This window comes from Pongo pygmaeus, chromosome 1 (genome assembly GCF_028885625.2).
Source record: "Pongo pygmaeus isolate AG05252 chromosome 1, NHGRI_mPonPyg2-v2.0_pri, whole genome shotgun sequence".
Taxonomy (NCBI): Eukaryota; Metazoa; Chordata; class Mammalia; order Primates; family Hominidae; genus Pongo; species Pongo pygmaeus.
This window is the reverse complement of record NC_072373.2, coordinates 170,668,771-170,690,260: the sequence shown is the minus strand read 5'-3', so window position 1 is coordinate 170,690,260 and position 21,490 is coordinate 170,668,771. Positions and strand designations below refer to the sequence as shown.

The following is a 21,490-nucleotide window of genomic DNA, read 5'->3' as shown; positions in this document are numbered from 1 at the left end:
CTGTTAGTCCATTCTTGCACTGCTGTGAAGAAATACCTGAGACTAGGTAATTTATAAAGGAAAGAGGTTTAATTGACTTACAGTTCTGTGGGCTGGCCAGGTATTAGGAAACTTACAATCATGGTGGAAGGGGAAACAAACACATCCTTCTTCACATGGTGGCAAGAGAGAGAACTGCTGAGCAAAAAGAGGAAAAGCCCCTTATAAAACCATCAGATCTTGTGAGAAGTCACTATCACAAGAACAGCATGAGGGTAACCACGCCCATAATTCAATTACCTCCCACCAGGTCCCTCCCACAACACATGGGGATTATGGGAACTAAAATTCAAGATGAGATTTGGTGGGGACACAGCCAAACCATATCAACTACTATTATTACTACTAATGATTGTAAGGGGAGGAAGTTTGGTGGTGGTTGCTCTGGGTGCAAGCAGCAGACGTCAGTCATTCATACCTTGCCTGCCTTCTTATGGAAAGCATGGAGGAATAGCAAGGACAGGGACTGTGAATTAGAGTCCTTGGGTTCTTGTACCTGTTCTGCCCTGAATGTCTCAATGACTACTAGATTCTTCATCCATAAATTACAATAATGCTACCCTACTTAATTCATTTTACAGGCATTAATAGGATGAAAGCAGGTCACAGGAATGTCTGTATATGAACATTTTAGTGTGTAACACAAACTTACTGAATATTTAGTTTTGCAATGACATACTCAAAATTTCCAGAACTTTCTTCTATAGATAAACGTCATTTGAGTAGCTTCTGTTGCAAATCATAATAAAAAGAAGCAAGAATTTGTGGATTACCATGCAAACTCAGAGAAACAACAGGATAGGGTGGTTCAGAAGCAGCAACTTACAGAATTCAGTGATGGAGTCAGAACTGGATTTAAATCCCACGTCTTTTCACATAACTTCAAACCCATTTTCAGCTACTTCCCTGTATTTCTCCTTCTGTTTAGAGTGGAGTTTCTCCAAAGCATCGCCTGTACTCTTGGTCTCTACTTCCCCACTTCCTACTCCTTCCTTGCCCACTCCAGTTTGAATTCTGTCACCATCAGCCCCCTGAAACATTTCATATTAAGGTTATCAGTGACCTCTATTTTGCTAAGTCCATAGGATGTTTTTTATTCCCCTTTCTTTAGTTCTCAGCAGCATGGGGCATCAGTGATCACTTTTTCCTCCTTTTAACATTCTCTTTCCTTGACTTTCTGGAATGTCACCCTGTCTGTTTTCTTCCTGTATCTCTGATTCCTCCTTCCTAACCTGCTTTTCTTGAGTTTATAGTTCTTTTCTTGACCATTAACGTTAACGTTTGTCACAGCTAGCTTCCTGGCCCTCTTCTCTGGCATCTCTTCCAAGATGATCTATGTCAGCTATGCTCTTGACTTCATTTCTGTGTATATTTTAATGACTGTTTTATGTCCAGCCCAGATACTTAGTAGGTATTCAGTAAATGTTAGTTCGGTTTCCTTACGCTTTTCTTTTATTGTCTTACAAAGGAAAGTCTATCTGTATCTTATTAGGTCTATGAGTACAATATTCTAAAACTATGGGACCCTTTATGCTTCAGGTCTTAGAAAGAAACAGGCATAACTGTTTTTGAAATGAAGTTAGCTGTTTGGAAGGGCAGACAAATCCTTCTGAATCAAGAACCATGTGTCTCTTTTGCTATGACTTGGGGCTTTCTGAAAACAGCAATGCAGGTCACCCCTATCTCAGAGCTTAGGGTCAGCAAATCCTGTTTGAAACTGTGGAAACAAGTGTTGATAAACAGATTGAGTATTTTATACTCTTGATTTACAATAATCCTCTTAGGCCCCATCTCTGAAGAGAAGTGTTTTGCAAGCTTATAAATTAAGTAAACAAGAACTAGATGTGCCCGTACATGTAACTGGTAACCAAAGTTTCTCTTCATGTGGGGCCAAATTTGCAGATATTTCACTCTTTAGCAGAGATCACCTTATGTCGATCATAAATTTTGACTCTTTTCCTCTAAACTTGATTCTCTTAGAGGTTCTTAACTAACAGTGTCTCTGAATTAGGTTCTGGTGACAACAGGGTTTAGTGAGAACATTTTGACATAATCCACAAGTGCTAGATTCAAGGTTGGCAGCAAAGCAAAAGTTAAAATCCAGGGTCTGTGGCTCATCTGTCTGATGAGTATCTTTTGAGCATTTATGATACGTGAATGAACCAAGCAAACAAAGTCTTTGCTTTCATAAAAATATACACACACATACACATATATATGTAGTACATACATGCAAATATGCATACTATATACATATACACATATGCATATATACATATATAGCCAGCCATTGATAAATGCTCTAAGAAAAATTGTAGATAAATAAGGAGATATAGAACATTGGTTTCAAAGCCCTTAATATTGTCTTTGTTGTGCTAGTGCACATTTTTTTCCTTAATCTTTCTTTTTTCCTACTTTCCCTGAATTTTTCTGTTATTCCTCTGAGGACAGCTAATTTTTCTTGATCTGATATATTCCTCAAACTTCTTTTGCTTTTGTAATTCCCATAATCCCACTAAATATCAATTTCTTAAAATTCACTAGTCCTCTATATCGTGAATCGCAGATATATTTAAAGCTTCCCATTAAAGGCTGTACAAATCCCCCTCAAGCAAAGAAAGGGAAAAAAAGGACAATAACAATTATTAAGAATCTGCAGTATGTTTGGCACTGTGCTTAGTGATAATAGTTTCACATATATTATCTCATTTAATTCTAGATGAGGAAATGAGGATTATTGGGAGCTCTCAGACTTCACTTCTAAAAATTTTTCTCTCTTTCCGTTCTGCTCTTTTGTATTGAGAGTCCCCTTTTTGCCTTTATGACTTTTTAAACCTTGGACCCTCATTCTGACAACTGGGGCATTGAGTCTATCACTGAATATTTACTTAGCCTTCCCTGAGCTAGGACAGTCAGTGTGATAATATTAACACCTTTCATTCCCCCATGGTATGCAAAGATAATCAGTAAATTCTTGATGGCTCTGAGTTCAGAAAGATTTCTTATAGAAATTAGCTGGATATTATTATACATTTCTTTCTTTCTTTTTTTTTTTTTGTTTTTGAAACGGAGTCTCGCACTTTCACCCAGGCCAGAGTGCAGTGGCGCTATCTCAGCTCACTGCAAGCTCCGCCTCCTGGGTTTACACCATTCTCCTGCCTCAGCCTCCCAAGTAGCTGGGACTACAGGTGCCCGCCACCACGCCCGGCTAATTTTTTGTATTTTTAGTAGAGACAGGGTTTCACCGTGTTAGCCAGGATGGTCTCGATCTCTTGACCTCGTGGTCCTCCCGCCTCGGCCTCCCAAAGTGCTGGGATTACAGGCGTGAGCCACCGCGCCTGGCCTATTATACATTTCTTTGGTTTCTGTTTTGCATGCAAATAAAAGAAAGTGCTCAGGGCATTGGTGTCTTCTCTAGAAGACCAAGGGTCTGTGCTGATTTAGGACATAAATCCTCTTATTTTCTACCTCCCAACTGGTTACCAGTAGCTCAGCACAGTGCCTGGTGGCATAGGGGCATGTGTAGGGAAGTCATAAGATGCCTTTTCCTTTGCCCTGTCCCCATCTTCTGTATATTCCAGCATGTCTGGAAGGCTGTGTCCATCTGAAGGGTTTTAGATAGGTGTGGGAGTGATAATCAAGGTTGCATTGTAGAAGAATCAATCAGGAAAGAGTGCAGAAAGCCTGATTGGACATTCTTAGTTGAGTTGTCTTTGAACATCTAACAGGAGGCACTTGAAGAGTGGTTGGATACTTGACCTGGAACTCATAAGAAAGAAATGGACAGGAGTTAAGGTCATAGATTTGGAAGTCCTCAGCACTAGATGGTAACTGGAGCCATGAGAAGAGGTTAGGATCATCCAAGAGGAGATAAAGAGTACGAAAATGGTGAAAGACAGTAGATCTCTGGAAGATGTCATATGTTTAATGAACAAGTGAAGAAGGAGAACCAGCCAAAGAGGAGGGAGGAAAATCAAGAGAGAATAATGTTTCAGAAACAAGAGAACAGATGAGGAAGGAGTGGTCAAATGGTGTAAAATGCCCAAAATGGTTCATTGGCATTAACAACAAAGAGGGTATTGTTCCTCATGGTGGTACCAGTTTCAGTAGAATGGAGCAGGCGGAATGCATAGTGTATTGGGTTAAGAAGTAAGGAACTAGGCCGGTCGTGGTAGCTCACGCCTGAAATCCCAGCACTTTGAGAGGCCGAGACGGGCGGATCACAAGATCAGGAGATCAAGACCATCCTGGCCAACATGGTGAAACCCCATCTCTACTAAAAATACAAAAACATTAGCTGGGCGTGGTGGCGTGCACCTGTAGTCCAGCTACTCGGGAGGCTGAGGCAGGAGAATCACTTGAACCCAGGAGGCAGAGGTTGCAGTGAGCTGAGATCACGCCACTGCACTCCAGCCTAGCGACCAGAGCGAGACTGTCTAAAAAAAAAGAAGTAAGGAACTAGAGACAGACAATATGGAAGCTTCTTTTCTAAGACTTTCTCTTACTGCTAGAAAGGGCACAAGTATATGTTGTTATACCATGTATTCTGATTTTTTGGTTTAAGAGTATGACCACCATACTCTCTGGGCAGCCTGTGAACCCAAAGAATTAGGTGATTTATGGAGAGGGAGAGGACATGAGAGATTTCAGGGATGCTGTCTGCCTTTCCAAACACCGCATGTTCTCACTCATAGATGGGAATTGAACAATGAGAACACATGGACACAGGAAGGGGAACATCACACTCTGGGGACTGTTGTGGGGTGGGGGGAGGGGGGAGGGATAGCATTAGGAGATATACCTAATGCTAAATGGTGAGTTAATGGGTGCAGCACACCAGCATGGCACATGTATACATATGTAACTAACCTGCACATTGTACACATGTACCCTAAAACCCAAAGTATAATAATAATAATTTTAAAAAAAAGATTACAAGCAATAGGTCCGAAAAAAAAAATCTTTGATTCTTGGATTTTTAAAAAACTAGAAATGAATTTCTTATTATGGCAAAGAAGAGGAAACTATTTATTGATAAACCTGTCATTTTATAGTGCTCAGGGCTCTATGTTTAATCTTCATAGCAGCCTTTAAGTAGACAGTATTAGCCCCAATAGCAAAAAAAGCAAATAGGCTCAGAGAGGGTTTGCCTACCTGATCATCCAGCTGGTACGTGGTAAGTCACTTTATGATTATTAAAACTATATTTTCTTCATGATACCCAATGGGATGTGGACAGCAAAAGTTTCTCCTTCTGAGACAGGATATATCAGCCTGGGGTTCATGAGAGAGAGGGAGAGCGATCCACTTGGGATCACAGTTAATATGTGATTCCCTAGCTAGAAGAAGGCAGGCTGCCATTTGAGAAGGAACTGATAAAACATACAAAATGACACAAAGTCAGAACCAAAAAAGGCATCATGCAAGGTTAAAATTATGTGAATAATGATCTGTATTAGTTAGTTTAATGTCTTCCAAGTGCATTTCATTTTGAATGATATACTCAGATAGCACACATGGTAAGATATAATTGAAAAAACATGTAGGGAAATGGCTGCATTCAAAGAATAAACATACAGCTGCAAGGAGGTTAGGAGTCAAAGGGGTAAGCATATGCCCCGTCCCCCAGGGATCTCATTAGTGCATGAGTGGCCATATATGTAGAGGCTAAATGAATCTCACTGTTTGCAAAGACCTGCAGTAAATGAGACAATGACGAATCAATAATAATTAGGCCTATACGTTCTTATTGACCCAGATGTCTGAAACCAAATGCCCTGCTCTGAGATTCCTTGAGAGACGAATGAAAAGATTTATAGACATGTGTTTCCAAAAAAAAAAAAAAATTCCTTTACTTTAAGAGCAGTGGCTATTCTGAAGTGGAAAGTCGCAAGAATTAGTGCAGACTCTTGACTTCTGGCTAGAAAAGATGTTCTCAAGGCTTTTCTTGTGAATGTGTTTCCTGTTGGACCAGGATCTGAGAGAGCAAAGAGATGGAAAACCAGAAGGTTATCATATTCGTGTTCCCTGATACATCGTTCTGGCTCTACCTTGTATGGAGGCTTCAGAGGATCCTTTCCTGAAGCCATAATAGAATCATTCTAAAACAGGGTTTGAGTTTTTGGGGCTTTGATAAATAATTTCTGACCTAAGATACAGAGAGTCCGTGGCTTCAGAATCACAAGGAGAAGGGTTTAAAGCTGGACTCAGACCTGTCTCTTCACCTCTTGAAGCATCTCCTCTGTATGTCAGTGGTACCTCCCCAACTGGGCAGTGCTGGAAGGTCTGGTATACACTTAGGGAATGGCAACTGGTGTTAACTGTAGTTGTTAAGCCTTTTCCCAGTAATATCTTTCCTCCTAATATGATCGAAGGAAGAAGATTTTTGCAGATGAGAATGAGCTATTACAGCAAGAAGCAAATAAACTGCTGGTAGGTAGGGCAGTAGGACTGCCCTCACCTCCGCCCTAGTACACATCACACGCACTCACACACACACACATACATGCATTCACATTTACACACTCACTCATGCTCACACAGAGCAGCTTTGCTTTTCTATATTTTTACATTGAATATTTACATACAATTTTTGTTTAATAAAGGAGTTCTACTGGCCGGGCGCGGTGGCTCAAGCCTGTAATCCCAGCACTTTGGGAGGCCGAGGCGGGCGGATCACGAGGTCAGGAGACGGAGACCATCCTGGCTAACACGGTGAAACCCCGTCTCTACTAAAAATACAAAAAAAATTAGCTGGGCGTGGTGGCGGGCACCTGTAGTTCCAGCTACTTGGGAGGCTGAGGCAGGAGAATGGCATGAACCCGGGAGGCGGAGGTTGCAGTGAGCCGAGATTGCACCACTGCACTCCAGCCTGGTGACAGAGCGAGATTCCGTCTCAAAGAAAAAAAAAAAATAAAAATAAATAAATAAAGGAGTTCTACTGGTAAATGGGGGAAAAAAGATAATTTAAAAATCAATGCTCTACTCATTGGTTTGTTTCCCTACACCAAGTACAGGAAACTTTTGGCAACTTCATGGGATCCATGGGGACACTCTCCCAATCACAAACTAGAACTAGAAATCACTGAGCCTTCCTTCTAAAACACTTTTAAAATGCAAAACATAAATAATGCCTTAGGTATCTTAGATATTAACCTCCTTTGGATATTGATTTCCTATACTTTTTTTTTCTGCCATTATACAAGCCATGTTTTTAACCTTTAAAGAGACTTCCAAGGACCCTAGTGGGAAGTAGCACAGATGCCAACTGCTGCAATATCTACTTTCTTTTGAAATCATTGGTTCAGAACTTTTAGAAAGCAGCATCTTTTAAGAGGGGAAGGCTGACCAGCTTTCATCTTTGTGTCATGTGGTGTGATTTAACCCAGCGAGGTAGGTGTTATTAAACCTATTTTATGAGTGGGAAAATTGGAGGTCAGAGAGGTTAAGTCACTGGCCCATTTTACCAAGCTAGGAGAGGTAGTACCAAGATCTGAACTGAGTGGTGCTCTCACACCCATCATCTTCTCTCCACCTCCTCTTCACCTGAACATGTAAAGAATGAAAGAGTTGGTCTGACTCCCTCATTCTACACATGAAGAAACTGAGACTTAAAAAGGAGAAAAAAGCCAGGCGAGGTGGCTCACACCTGTAATCCCAGCACTTTGGGAGGCCGAGGTGTGTGGATCACCTGAGGTCAGGAGTTTGAGACCAGCCTGGCCAACATGGTGAAACCCCGTCTCTACTAAAAATACAAAAATTAGCTGGGCGGGGAGGCTGAGACAGGAGAATCGCTTGAATCTGGGAGGCGGAGGTTGTAGTGAGCCGAGATCGCGCCATTGCACTCCCGCCTGGGCAACAAGAGTGAAACTCCATCTCAAAAAAAAAAAAGAAAAAAGAAAAAGAAAAAACGTACACAATGTCATCTGGTGGGTTTAGGTTGAAAATCAGGTCTCTAACTCCTGATCCTAACTGCATTTATAACATTCAGTCACTTTACTTAGCAAAATCCTATCCGAGTCTGGGAACTTATATTTCTCTCCATTTATCAACTCATCATCATTATTACAATTAGGAATACTGATTTTAATAAATTATTGACATATGTACAGTACTGTACAGTTTACAAAATACTGTACCTTCACATACATAACCTTCTTTGATCTTCACAATAACCCTATGAGGTAAGTTGGACAGGGATTGATATCTGTTTTTACACATGAGAAGAGGGTGGTTCAGAAAGTTGGAATAACTTTCTCGTGGCCATACATCTACTAAGAGTAAAGCCATTCCTGGATCCAGTCTTCTGACTCCAAACCTTTCTACTAGGACGTGGCACCTTTCTTGGTGATAGTACAGTGTGATTTGAGAGTACAGTGGGCTAGCTTCTCTGAAGCTTTTAGAAGCCTGCTTACTTTCCTGGATCTGGAAGTACAAATGGTTTCTTTCTATAGAATGATTTGCTCCCTGACCCTATCCCCCTTTTAAAAATAAAATTCACTTCTCTTCCAGATGCCAGAGTATATATGCATATTTGAACAGTCACCTGGATCTGATTAAGAAGGCTCAGCCTGTGGGTTTCCTTACTGTTGATTTACATGTTTGGCCAGATTTCCATGGCAACCGCTCTCCCTTAGCAGATCTGACACTAAAGGGCATGGTAAGTAACAGCTAGTCCTTGCACATGGGTGAAGGCAGGCCAAAGGGCTACGAAGTTTGGAAGAAGCAAAGTGAGGAAAAAGGAAAAGAAAAAAATAAAACAGGCCAACAGCCCACTGGCTTTGTGCAGATGCATTGCTGTTGCTGCTCCCTGGGATGAGCTGCTGAAAGTTTTCATTGTTTCTGAGCCAACCTTGAAAGCGTTAAAAGCAGCATTTCCTAGTTCAGCTACTGCTGGCTCTTTGTCCTGTGGAGTGGCTAAAAGTCATGCCTATGTAATTTTGGCATTTATATCAGTTTGTAAAGTCATATTTTCCAGCTGCATCTTTAGGTTGCCCAGTAAATCAGTGGTAAATATTACCACCTATAGTCTTGCTGGCCACAGCCACACATCGGCCTAGGCTCTGAGTCAGGGCTGTTCAGACTCTACACTAATATAGTTAGGATTTCAGATTAAACTTTGGTATAAGTAAATGTAATTTATAACTTATGTTGGAAAATAAATCCTGCTCTTAGTGCCCTTTAGGGTCACTTCCTCTGTGGATATTCTAGGTTCTCCTAGAGGGGCCAGATGAACTTGGTGGGAGAACTCTCAACCACCCCAGTTGAGATATAAAAGTAATACCATCTTAGACACCAGGAGAATCATGTTTGAGGTGTGATGAAGCAGGTTAAAGGTAGAGGAGGGGCCAGGTGAGGCCACAAATAAGAAAATAAGCCATGAATGCAGGAACCAGGAAAACGTCATGAAGCTGAGAAGGTGAGTGTGAGGTACATTAAGGCAGAGTTCAGAATGGAGGCTGTAAACAAGGCAAGGCTTATGCAAAGGAAGCTGCGTAACAGTGGAGCAGGCCTGATGGAGTCAAGAATTCAAGACTCAAACTACTACAATTTTGTGATTAGTTTTATTGAGATTATTTTAAATATTTTTATGATGCCAGCAGGAAGACCTGAAATTTATTTTCATTACCTAGTTGACATGATCAACTTCTATTACTAAAAGGGAGTCATGGTGAAAAGAAAAGAAAATTAGACATGACAAAGGTTATGTTGATCTGGAGTCCATGAAGCATGCCTACACAACAAATCATGAGCTTGGTGTCCTTTTTTATAGAGGCAGAAGAATAATGTCCAGAGAGGGCCATGTGGCAACAGGCTGCAACTAGAAAGTCATACTTTCAGATAACCAGCTCTGTCTGTAAACAGGGGGTAGGGGAAGAACACATTTCATATGGGTACAGAAATAAGTGTCTTAATTAGAGACAAATATCTGAAGCCAAATAGAGCTAGATACTTAAAATGTTGAAGCAGTTAAGAAGCTTGACCAGTGTTTTAAATGACCCCAAAACAAAGCAGTGTTGCATAGTAAAATGGTCATTGCTCTGGAGGTCATTTGTTGCTTTAGATAAAACTGACCTGGGGACCTTCCCTAGCCAATGTCTGTCATACCCCAATTCAGTACCCAGCATGTCAGGCTTCATGTCTCCCAGTAGCTTTTATCCATTTTTTAAAACCAATCCTGACATTCAAGACCTAAGAATTATCATCAGAAGGATATTCTAATAAAGGTGACCCAAATGCAGAATGAAATTCCAAAGAAATCAATGGAGTGTTCTGAAGAATTCTCATATCATGAGAATAAGTGTATATGCACCAAAAGGAATTTCTTACATGGGGACATATGCCCAGTTGTATCTAAAAATCCTGGGTATGTTTACTTTCTTAAAAAGTTGTATGTTTGTTCACATACCTCATATATCACTTGGTAGTTCTTGGCAATGATTTCCCTTTATAACTGTCCTTGGGTTAGGCTACAATGGAATAGTTATCACTCCATGAATTTGCACCACAACACTGGAAGGAGAAGATGACCTAAATAAGATAGAAGGAAGGCAATTCTGAGCTAAATACTTCACCCCAAATCTCCTTCCTTCAATCCAGTTTTGGAAAACATCAAAATAATGACCCTGAAATTATTCTGTTATCATGTTATATCCTTTTGCTGGAAACTACGATGATGCCTATCTCCAGCACTCATTCAGCAAATATTAATTGGGTCCCTATTGTGTGCCAGGCACTGCTGTAGATATGAGTAAGATGCGACAATACCTACCTTCATGGAGCATGTTTAAAGTTGGGGGTGGACGAGTGCTTGATAAAATGTTAATAGGAACTAGAATCGCAGGATAATTCCAATGAAGCAAGATCCACGTACAATTTCTTCTTTTGGCCCGTAAAACGTTTCCCTGGACACAGAGTAAGTGCTCAGTATATACTTATTTATAATTTATAGGCAACATGGAGATAATAAAGAGGTCATTTGTTGCTTTAGATAAAACAAACATATGAAGAATTTACTAATACCAAATGAATTAAATGGCTACTGACACTGACTATCCATATCGTAAGTATTTAATACCAGTATTAACTTCCAAGTAAATGAAGATAAACTCCCATTGTATCATAATTATGAGACTGTTTATTCACCAAACAAATACAGGCCCTGTTACAGTTGTTGGGGGATATAAGAGTAGCTAGACACAATCCCAGCCCTCAGGAATATCACCATCTTTGGGAGGCAGATATAAACAGGGAATGGAAAGGTAGTATTGAGCTCCAGGTGGCCTTCGCTGTCCAGAGCTCTCCAGATGCATGGAAGACAATTGCCCAACCTGGTCCCAGCAGTCAGGAAAGCTCCAGACAGGAAGTAACATTGACACTGAGTGAAGCTGGGAAGGGAATTTGAGGCCAAGGGAATCATAGTATGTGCAGTATTCTAGAGGGAAGAGAGCATGGTATGTGAATGTCTACAATTTTGGTTCCTTGTATCATTGTCTAACCAATGATAGATTGCCTTTAGCATTTTATCTTCATAATAAAAAAAGAAAATGTTTTCTCAGAAAACCACTGGATATCTGTATATTCCTGCTTTGGCAGCGTTGCACTCTCCCAGTTCTCTACTCGCCCCTCAGGTGACTCTTTTCTTGCGTTGTTAAACGTTTACCCATTCACTGTGTTTTTATTGAATACCTTCTATGTGCAGGCCTGTGCTAAGCCCAGGTAATACAAAGAAAACAGAAAAATACCTGTCCTAAGTTCACATAAAAGTAGGGGAGGTAATTATTGTACGTGTGTGTGTGTGTGTGTATAATCATTTTACAGTGTGATCTCTGTAATAATCAGTGCAAGCTGAAGGAGATGCTCAATACGTGTCTGACTTTGAAATTGTTTTTAGGTGGCATTGGGCTAGCAAACCCTGATGCAGCCTTGTTCTGCTTCTCTTGAAAATATTTGTAAAAATGCAAAAAAGTCATGAACTCATGCAGGCCTTAGCAATTAGGATGGTGTTCAACTAGGAAAACTAGAATTGGTATTCCCAAAGAAAATCTGGGAGGATTTTCTAGAATTTATATGATGAATGCAACTTGTTTGATTACATCATATATGACATAAGAACAAAGTCATGTGTGATCCACTGTGGAAAGAGTTTGGACCTTGCCACCTTCTGCTCCCTTGCATAAAAGCACAAAGTTCTTTTAAATCTGAAAACAGCACAGCTATTCCTCTACTTTGCTGCTGATGGTTGGGTTTTTTGTTTTGTTTTTGGAAAGCAGCCAGTGAGTTTAAATTCCTAGATCCCCCCACGACCCTGTTCCCAGCCACTCTTTCAGTTCATTCCATTTGAAAACTGCCAGCTGAAGAATCCACCCAAGCAGGAAGTGTGAATTAGGAGGAAGGGTGATGGCTTGCATTCTAAGCATCTGTTAATGGGGCAGATGCAGGAAAGGCCTTAGTAGTTCTGTAAACTTGGGAGGAAGGGTGTAGTTTGCACTACTAGTTCTAGGCTTGGAAAGCCAAGCAGTGCTGATCTACCTCAGTCCAACAAAGCTACAGAAAATAAAAACTGCTGTACTCTGCCAATTGGCATTTAGCTGTAGATCTGAAGAGACAAATTCAAGTATACAGTGAGTGGGGATAAGAGCACATCATGGCCATGTGCGGTGGCTCACGCCTGTAATCCCAGCACTTTGGGAGGCCAAGCCGGTTGGATCATGAGGTCAGGGGTTCGAGACCAGCCTGACCAACATGGTGAAACCCTGTCTCTACTAAAAATACAAAAATTAGCTGGGCGTGGTGGCGGGTACCTGTAATCCCAGCTACTTCAGGAGGCTGAGGCAGGAGAATTGCTTGAACCTGGGAGGCGGAGGTTGCAGTGAGCCAAGATTGTGCCACTGCACTCCAGCCTGGGCGACAGAGCGAGACTCTGTCTCAAAAAAAAAAAAAAAAAAACAAATCATGTGTACCGTATGCTGGGAAATACTGAACATGTGTACCTGTCTAGTTAGAGTAAATGTTGAAAAAATAATGGCCCCTTAGAAAAACCATTACATACGGCTGGACGCGGTGGCTCACGCCTGTAATCCCAGCACTTTGGGAGGCCAAGGCGGGCGGATCACGAGGTCAGGAGATCGAGACCACGGTGGCTAACATGGTGAAACCCTGTCTCTACTTAAAAAAATACAAAAAAAATAGCCGGGCGTGGTGGCGGGTGCCTGTAGTTCCAGCTACTCGGAAGGCTGAGGCAGGAGAATGGCGAGAACCTGGGAGGTGGAGCTTGCAGTGAGCCAAGATCACGCCACTGCACTCTAGCCTGGGCAACAGAGTGAGACTCCGTCTCAAAAAACAAAAAAAAAAAAAACAAAAAAAAAAACCATTACATACAAAGAAAAAAAACACCATTGTGAACACTTAAAGGAAAGCCCTCTTGAAAATTATTTACTACTGAAACCAAATGAAAATGTTAGAGAACTTTGTGGTATATTCAGTAGAATATTTTTAATTTTTTTTAAGAGACAGGATCTTGCTCTTTGTCACTCAGACTGGAATGCAGTGGTGCAGTGGCCTAATCAGAGCCCACTGTAACCTTGAACTTCTGAGCTCAAGCAATCCTTCCATCTCAGCCTCCCAAGTAGCTAAGACTACACAGGCACATGTCAGCATGCCCAGCTAATTTTTTAAATATTTTTTGTAGAGATGGGGTCTCACTGTGTTGCCAAGGCTGGTCTCAAACTCCTGGCCTCAAGCCGTCTTCCCACTTCAGTCTCCCAAAGTGTTGAGATTATAGGCATGAAACACTGTTCCCAGCCAGAAATTTTGTTTCAAGGCATATCTCTATGAAACAGGCCAGAAACTTATTAGGAAAGAATGAGTTAAGATGAAAGGACAATGGAATGAGAAGAAAGGGGAAATGGCAAAGACCATAAGACAACTAAAAATGCAATCAAAGAATTAAAACCTACATTGAAAGCAATAGGGAGTATGATTTTCACTGAAGAAAATAAGATCAAGGCTGTCATAAGACATAACATATGTTTTAAATTTACTCTATAGGAAAAACATTTTGAGGATAGGAGCAATGGCTTATTTACTTTTTAAAATCTCAACAGTTCTTAGGTCAGAAGCTGGCACCAAATAATTGCGTTATGGTCAAACAGTTATTTCAATCACTGTTCGCCAAATGAGGAATGAACAGGGACCTGCCCAAAGTCACAAAGCCAAGAAGTGGCAGAGCTTGCCTTTTAGGATGCACACCCCATCCTTTTAGGATGCAAACTCTGGACTTTGCAAAACGCATGGAGGACTATTAAGAAAGGGAGTTTAAACATGCATTATACGTGGTTTCATAGTGAACCATGTTCCTTAAGCTAGTCCTTGCTCTTCTGTTCTTCTGACAACCAACCTTGTGGCTTATCCTCCCACTTTTACCCTAACCGTGGTCTTTGGATTTAAACTCTGACCCTGTCTCTTCTCAGTAAGGTACTAGTTTCCTTCGCACCCTAACTGACTCCGATTTCAAAAAAATAGCCACTCCTGGTTTGACTTGGTTCTAATGCCTTCCACACTAGGTGCCTACCTTCATAAGTAGGAACAGGACATAACCAGGAATCTCTTCCTTATGCTTGATAGTATCATTTTCTTTTTATTCTGGTAACAGTTGACTCCTATCATGTGACTAGCTGTTTCATTTTTCTTTTGATGATAACAATATCAGCCTGAAGCACTGGACTAAAGAGAGGTGGAGGAGGTGGGGGATGAGCAGCCTAATAGCATGGCTGGACTAGGTACCCCACTATGTAAACATTTCTCCTTTCCAGTTGATAAATGAAGCACAGAAAGGTGAGGGCTACACATACGATTATTTAAAAAAAGCAGAAGCTTAGGTAATAACAGTCGGTCTCAAAACAGTAAGCACTGAAGATTTTAGGTTGATTAAAAACAAGACAGACATGCCCCTCCCCACTCCAAAGAAAAATGCTTACTTTTAAAGTAAGAAAATGACGTGGTCGCACATAAAGGTAGATGAACATAGGCCGGGTGCGGTGGCTCACGCCTGTAATCCCAGCACTTCGGGAGGCCGAGGCGGGTGGATCACGAGGTCAAGAGATTGAGACCATCCTGGCCAACATGGTGAAACCCCGTCTCTACTAAAAATACAAAAAATTGGCTGTGCATGGTGGCACACACCTGTGGTCCCAGCTACTCAGGAGGCTGAGGCAGGAGAGTCGCTTGAACCCAGGAGGCAGAGGTTGCCGTGGGCTGAGATAGCGCCACTGCATTCCAGCCTGGCGAGACAGCGAGACTCCGTCTCAAAAAAAAAGATGGATGAAGATAAATACTCACCATCAGGAATAGTTGCATGTTTTAGGCATTTTTTTGGTGGTGGTTTTTATTTTAAATGTTTTGCTGAATGATTTTTACCACTGCAAAGCAGTAAAGAGGGCCCAGGTTTTGAAATCGGACTTATGTTTGAACTTGTCTTGAAGATATACCAGTGTATGACCTTTGGCAGGTTAATTCTGTGCAGCTGATCTGCCCATGAGGAAGCAGGAGTGGCCCAGGCTTCTTTGCAGGGTCATTGTCGGTGCCAGACGGCAGGTGTTGGCGTGATGGACAGACAGCACAACAATGCCCTTGAATTGGCAGCTCCTGCTTGGTGGCCTTTACTTGCACCTTTACGAGATGGCCAGCAGGATCCTGTGTGGCTTTTGAACCCTGAGCAGCCAGCCGTGGGCCTCCCATTTTAGCCCCAGAACTGACTGGAATCACCAGCCCAAACAACCAGCCAGAAAAGCCCACCAGTCCCTTGGTCCTCACAGAAAGCAAGTTTCATACAGCTCTTGAGATTGATCTTCTTTGTTCAAGTCCTTGGCCCTCAGTTTCCTCATCAATACAACAGGAAACTCAAATTTGGTGTACCTTATGGAATGGCTAGCATTGTAGGAATTTTGAAAGAGTCCTTGCCTTCTCGTATATATGAGCAGTTTCTATTCACAAAAAATTGGCGTGGCCTTTGTTTTGTGGTGTTTGGGATTTTTAAAAATTATTTTCCTGAAATAACCACTCAACCACTCAACAAAGCAAATGACCTTGGAGACATATCAGGCCCTGAAAACACACCAAATGCACCCTATTCACCATTGGTCGAAACATGTTTTCTCTGCTTCATGTTAAAAGTACAGAACTACCCAGAACAAAAAGTGATTTTCTGCTTCTTTGAAGAGCTGTGATTTCTAACATCAGAGCGTATGCTACTCAAACTGCTGGAGAGGTTGAATGCTGCTCCAACAACTCTTCAAAGCAAGCACAGAGATAGTGCATATGTGGAAAACCAGGAGAGAGTCAGGGAGGAAGCACTGGGAGATCTTAGCCAGTTTCCAAGGGACCAAATCCCAGCTAGCTATAGGCATCGCTAAACAGATCCAGATGTGGAAGGAGTCAGCAACTCAGGGTATCTGCAAGAGCTCAATAGAGAGCAGAGGTTGCACCCCTGTGACTTTTCTGATAGGGAGATGGATGATAGAGCTGGAAGCTCATGAGCTAATTGAAGTAGCTTTCAAGTGATGTATTTATAAGCTTTGGAAACACCTGGGCTCTTTGATATGAGTTTGTGGATGTTTTTGCTGTTATTTAACACTGATTTATTCAGGCTTTTTTTTTTTTTCATGTTTTTGCTTATGAAAAATCAAATCCTATAACAAAGCTTAATATCCTCAGTGTCTTTAACTGGTTTTCTGATTATATATATATAATCACAATACCAAATTGGTGTTTTCCAAATTGGTCACAAATTTTACTGAATATATAGATATGTTTTACTGAAAATGTATATTTTTTATTTGTATATTTATATATAAATTTACATATTTATATTTTATTTAAAAGATATATTTTGCTGAAAAAATACATATATTTTACTGAAGTGACTAATTCGCCAGCTGGTATTGTGATTTTTAATAGGTACCATTTTTCAGGCACCTGATGCACCAGGCACCATGGTAGATGCTTTCCATGTATCATCAACAACCTTCACAACAACCCTGTAAGACAATGTTGTTGTCCCATTTAAAAGAAGAGAGAAACCGAGGCTCAAGGAGTTTAAGTAGCTTACCCAGAGGAGAAAAGGGTATAAGTGGAATGGGAACCAGTCAATTCAAACCTGGGTCAAAGACATTCTTTGGAGAAAAAGAAAAATAAAAAACTAGATCTTTGTCATTGTTGTTGTTTTCATTGCTTCTGCTTTGTTTTTAATGTGCCTGGCATCTTTCTTTTTCATTTTAATGACTTTTTAAATTCTGTCACAGAATCAGACTTTCCTTTCTTACTGCTCCTTTATCTTTCCTATATACACTAAACAACAAGTAAAACCAGGGAATGGACTATGGGCAGGAGTGTTTCCCAAGGTCATGTGGCATGATAAAAGACTGAGAGGTGAATCAGGTGGAATCTACTGGGAAGGTCCAAGACATAAACAATGCAAAGGAACTAAGGCCAGAGGACCAAGGATAGAGTCCATTGTGTATAATCTTGGTGTGCAGACCCAAGACAGGGTTAGACAACAGCAAGTATGGGCCAGAAGAGTTGCACAGACCAGCTTTGAGAAACAGTGTATGAGTATATCAAAATGGCTTAGACTTAAACCCTCAGAAGCAAGGCAAACAAAGTGTGAAGGGCCTTTGGGTAAACAGCAAACAAAGTAGTGTTGTGTGGTGTAGAATTCACCAATAGAGTAAGGCCATGAGGGGCAGTGTCCATCCATCATTTTTGCTTGCTATAATAAATTACACAAATCTAGTGGCTTAAATTTATTCTCTCACAGTTCTGCAGGTCAGAAATCTAGGTTGGTTCTGCTGGTTCCTCCATAACCAAAGAAGGTGTTCACAAGGCCAAAATCAAAGGTTTTTATTGGAAGGTTCTGGGAAAAAATCTGCTTCCACACTCATTCAAGTGGTTGACCTAATTTAGTCCCATGCAGTTGTAGGACTGAGGTCCCTGTTTCCATGTTAAAGGTCAGCCAGTGGTCCTTCTCAGCTTTCAGAGACCTCCTGCATTCCTGGGCCCATCACCCCTGCCACCATCTTTTAAGCCAGCAATGATGGGTCAAATCTTTCTCATGCTTTGAACCACTCTGATTTGTATTTCTGCTTCATCTCTCCTGTCTTCCTCTTCTACTGTGTCTCTTGACTGACTCCTCTGCCTTTCTCTTCTGCTTTTAAGAGCTCCTGTGATTACTCTGGACCCAACCAGAGAATCCAGGATAATCTCCCTATTTTAAGGTCATCTGGCTATTAAATAATTCTATCTGCCCAGTTCCTTTACAGCAGGGACTCAGTTAGTGTTTAATTGAATAACCAGGGTACAGAATATTGAGGGGACATATTTAGGATTCTGCTTACCACATTGTGGTAGCACAGTCATCTGCATTTCTCAAATGTGGATGGGATTTAGGCAATGCCAAGTGTTAGCCTAGATTCCAGACACTTACTGAAACCTCTAAATATTTTTGGGAAGATTTGTCCCCCTTTCTCTTCCAAGCGGGTGATTATCTCAGACCTGTCCTCCAATGTCCCTTTTCCCTCCAGAGGCTTCCTATAAATCTTTCTCTGATCCTCCTCATTGCCTTATCCATCAGCTCCACCTTCATTATTGACTGAGCAAGCAGAGCATTTGTGCCTCTCCATTGTGTTCTGGAAAGCTTTCAGTGAATTCCCCTGAGCCTTGGATACCCCCATCAAGCTCTGATGACCATAGAAAAATCTCAGGACTTGTGAATCCCATTTTCTTGTCTTTTGTAATCTTTTGAGATCCCTTGGGAAACTATTTTTAAGCCTTTTTTTTTCTTACTAATATATATAAATACTTCAATTCCTTTAACAACTAGGAAGGAAAAAGTTCAATTGCTAATACATTTATTAATAATCTCAACTATTTTAGAACCTATGAACCTATAATTTATAATACCAAGGTTTAGAGCTGTCATTTCCACAATTTATTGTGCATTAGGACTGTGGTAAAATGCAAATTGCTGGACCCACACCAAAGGTTCAGTAAATCTAGAGTAGGATCCCAGGAAACCTACACTCGACTAGGATCCCAGGAAAGAGTTGAGAGAGGTGCGGTAGTTTAGACAGCTACTAAGTTGCAAGATTTAAGCTGAAGTCCAGGGTGGACAGTAACCATCTGGCTCTTCTTTTTACAGTGAATGGAAGTGTGTAGGTTGATAAGTACTAAGGCTTCCTCAAGGAGTTCTTGCAAGAGTCCCCCCACTCTGTGTCCCTGGGCACTCAGGGGCTTCTCCATACTCCTGCATGCCTGTACCTTTAACATTATGGTCCCAGTGCTGATGATCAACTTCTGCCCTGGCTTCCCTACGCTGAACAGTCACTAGTCTCCAGTGCCCCTCATTAATATCCTCAGTAGTACCCATAGCATGGTGAAGGAGATACGTTATTCCCATATCCCAGTAAATGAATGGGATTGAGCCTTTCATGCAATTCAAGAGAAAGAGAATGAACCCTTATTAAGAGAAAGGGAAAGAAAATGAACACTTATTTTATTTTTTTAATTTTACTTTACATTCTGGGATACATGTGAAGAACGTGCAGATTTGTTAAATAGGTATACATGTGCCATGGTGGTTTGCTGCACCTATCAACCCGTCATCTAGGTTTTCAGCCCCACATGCATTAGGTATTTCTCCTAATGCTCTCCCTCCCCTCCACCTCACCCCGCCACAGGCCCCAGTGTGTGATGTTCCCCTCCCTGTGTCCATGTGTTCTCATTGTTCAACTCCCACTTATGAGTGAGAACATGTGGTGTTTGGTTTTCTGTTCCTGTGTTAGTTTGCTGAGGATGATGGTTTCCAGATTCATCCATGTCCCTGCAAAGGACATGATCTCATTCTTTTTTATGGCTGTGTAGTATTCCATGGTGTATATGTGCCACATTAAGAAAATGAACATTTAAGTGCCACCTCTGTGCACAGCTGGCACCATAAGAGTTACAGAATTATGTAGCTCTTGTAGACTCAGTACAGCTTACTGAAGAAAGTAATTCACTTTGCAAATGATAACTCATATAATCCTCACAAAAATAATTTGAGGTATTATCCTTTTTTTGTGGATGAAAAAATTGAGCTCATAGATGTTACAAAATTCATATAGTGTCATGCAGCTAAATTAGAGAAAATGTCAATATTTAAATCCAGGTGCCTTCCTCTAAAGCTCATTCTTTCAATTGGCATACACCTCTAACCTCAAAAATCCCAATATTTACATAAGTGCTTTATATTCATAATCTAGGAGGTTAAAATTAGGCAATGCAGTTATTTGCATTGTTTTGGCCATTATATATAGTTTTGATGCACCCTAATATTACTTGTAAGAGCTTTCTCTTATAGTTCTCTTCATTACACAATATCCAAAATAGATAAAATGTGCTTACCCTTGCAACTCTCCCATCGGGCTTCCCTACACATTTGTCTGTCTCACCCAAACATTCAAAATAGGCACAGGCACATCAATAAACACACTCCTTCTATTCATGCTTCCTCTCCACTTCCTCTTGATGGAACCGTTCAGCCTCCAGCTAGGGAATCAGTTCATCTGGCCTATCCTAGCCTTTTCAGCCATTTCAAAGCTGTGCCTCCCCCCAGGACTTCTTTGGACTCCCAGGGCACTGTCACCACCTCCCTTCCAAGACAGCTCCCGGAGGGTCCTTTGTAGCCTCTCAAGCAGTCTACATGGCACTCCTTGCAAAGTTCCGTCATGGGTTGACTGGGCTGAGGTCCCTGGTATTTGAGAGAAAATTAAATGGGCTTAACGATCATCTGCATATCAGATGAGATGTCAAGGAAACAAGGACCTCAGACCACAGTGTCTTTGCACTTGAGAGATAAATATCTTTCACTAAGTCACATTTCAATACCATGGCTCTAGTGTTAGTGGTGAGGGAATATTGGAAATGGTTGTGTGAGAATTGTGTTTGCGGCTTCCCTTTTGATACTGAATACCTTCTATATTATGATCCATGCAATAAATCTCTTCTAGAATTTCTTCCCAGGAATAATTTTGTCTCCCTTCAAGGATAGCTATGTTTTATTTATCAGAAAAAAGCGATTTCACCCTCATGTGTCCCTTTTTGCCATAGCTGCTAGCAAGCTCAGGATTTAAATTTAGTGCTCAATTACATTGATTATATCATTCTCAGTTTCTGGGGAAAAAAATTATCCTCCCTTTTCTCCTCTATGATTTCTGAGCTCTGGAGGCACTGGAAACTTAGAGAAGGGTCCATGATATCTTTTTGCATGAATACCAATGCTTTTTGGAAATTCTCGTGAATATCTGCTGGGGATTAAGGAAGCTAAATCCAGCTATGTCACACCCTTTCTTCTCTCTTATGGATTCTTACTAATTGAGAAGGATATCAGAACCCATTACATTATCGGTATTATTAT

At 41.1% G+C, this 21,490-nt stretch overlaps 1 protein-coding gene across 11 annotated transcripts in view; it reads left to right on the top strand.

Moving 5' to 3' along the window:
- The window catches only part of FGGY (FGGY carbohydrate kinase domain containing), a 464,965-nt gene that overhangs the window by 338,261 nt on the left and 105,214 nt on the right, over positions 1–21,490 (top strand). For all 11 annotated transcript variants that reach the window (XM_054485483.2, XM_054485541.2, XM_054485491.2 and 8 more), the window contains one exon: positions 8,551–8,698. In XM_054485483.2, the coding sequence (XP_054341458.1) occupies positions 8,551–8,698 (148 nt within the window). The remainder of the gene's footprint in view (positions 1–8,550; positions 8,699–21,490) is intronic.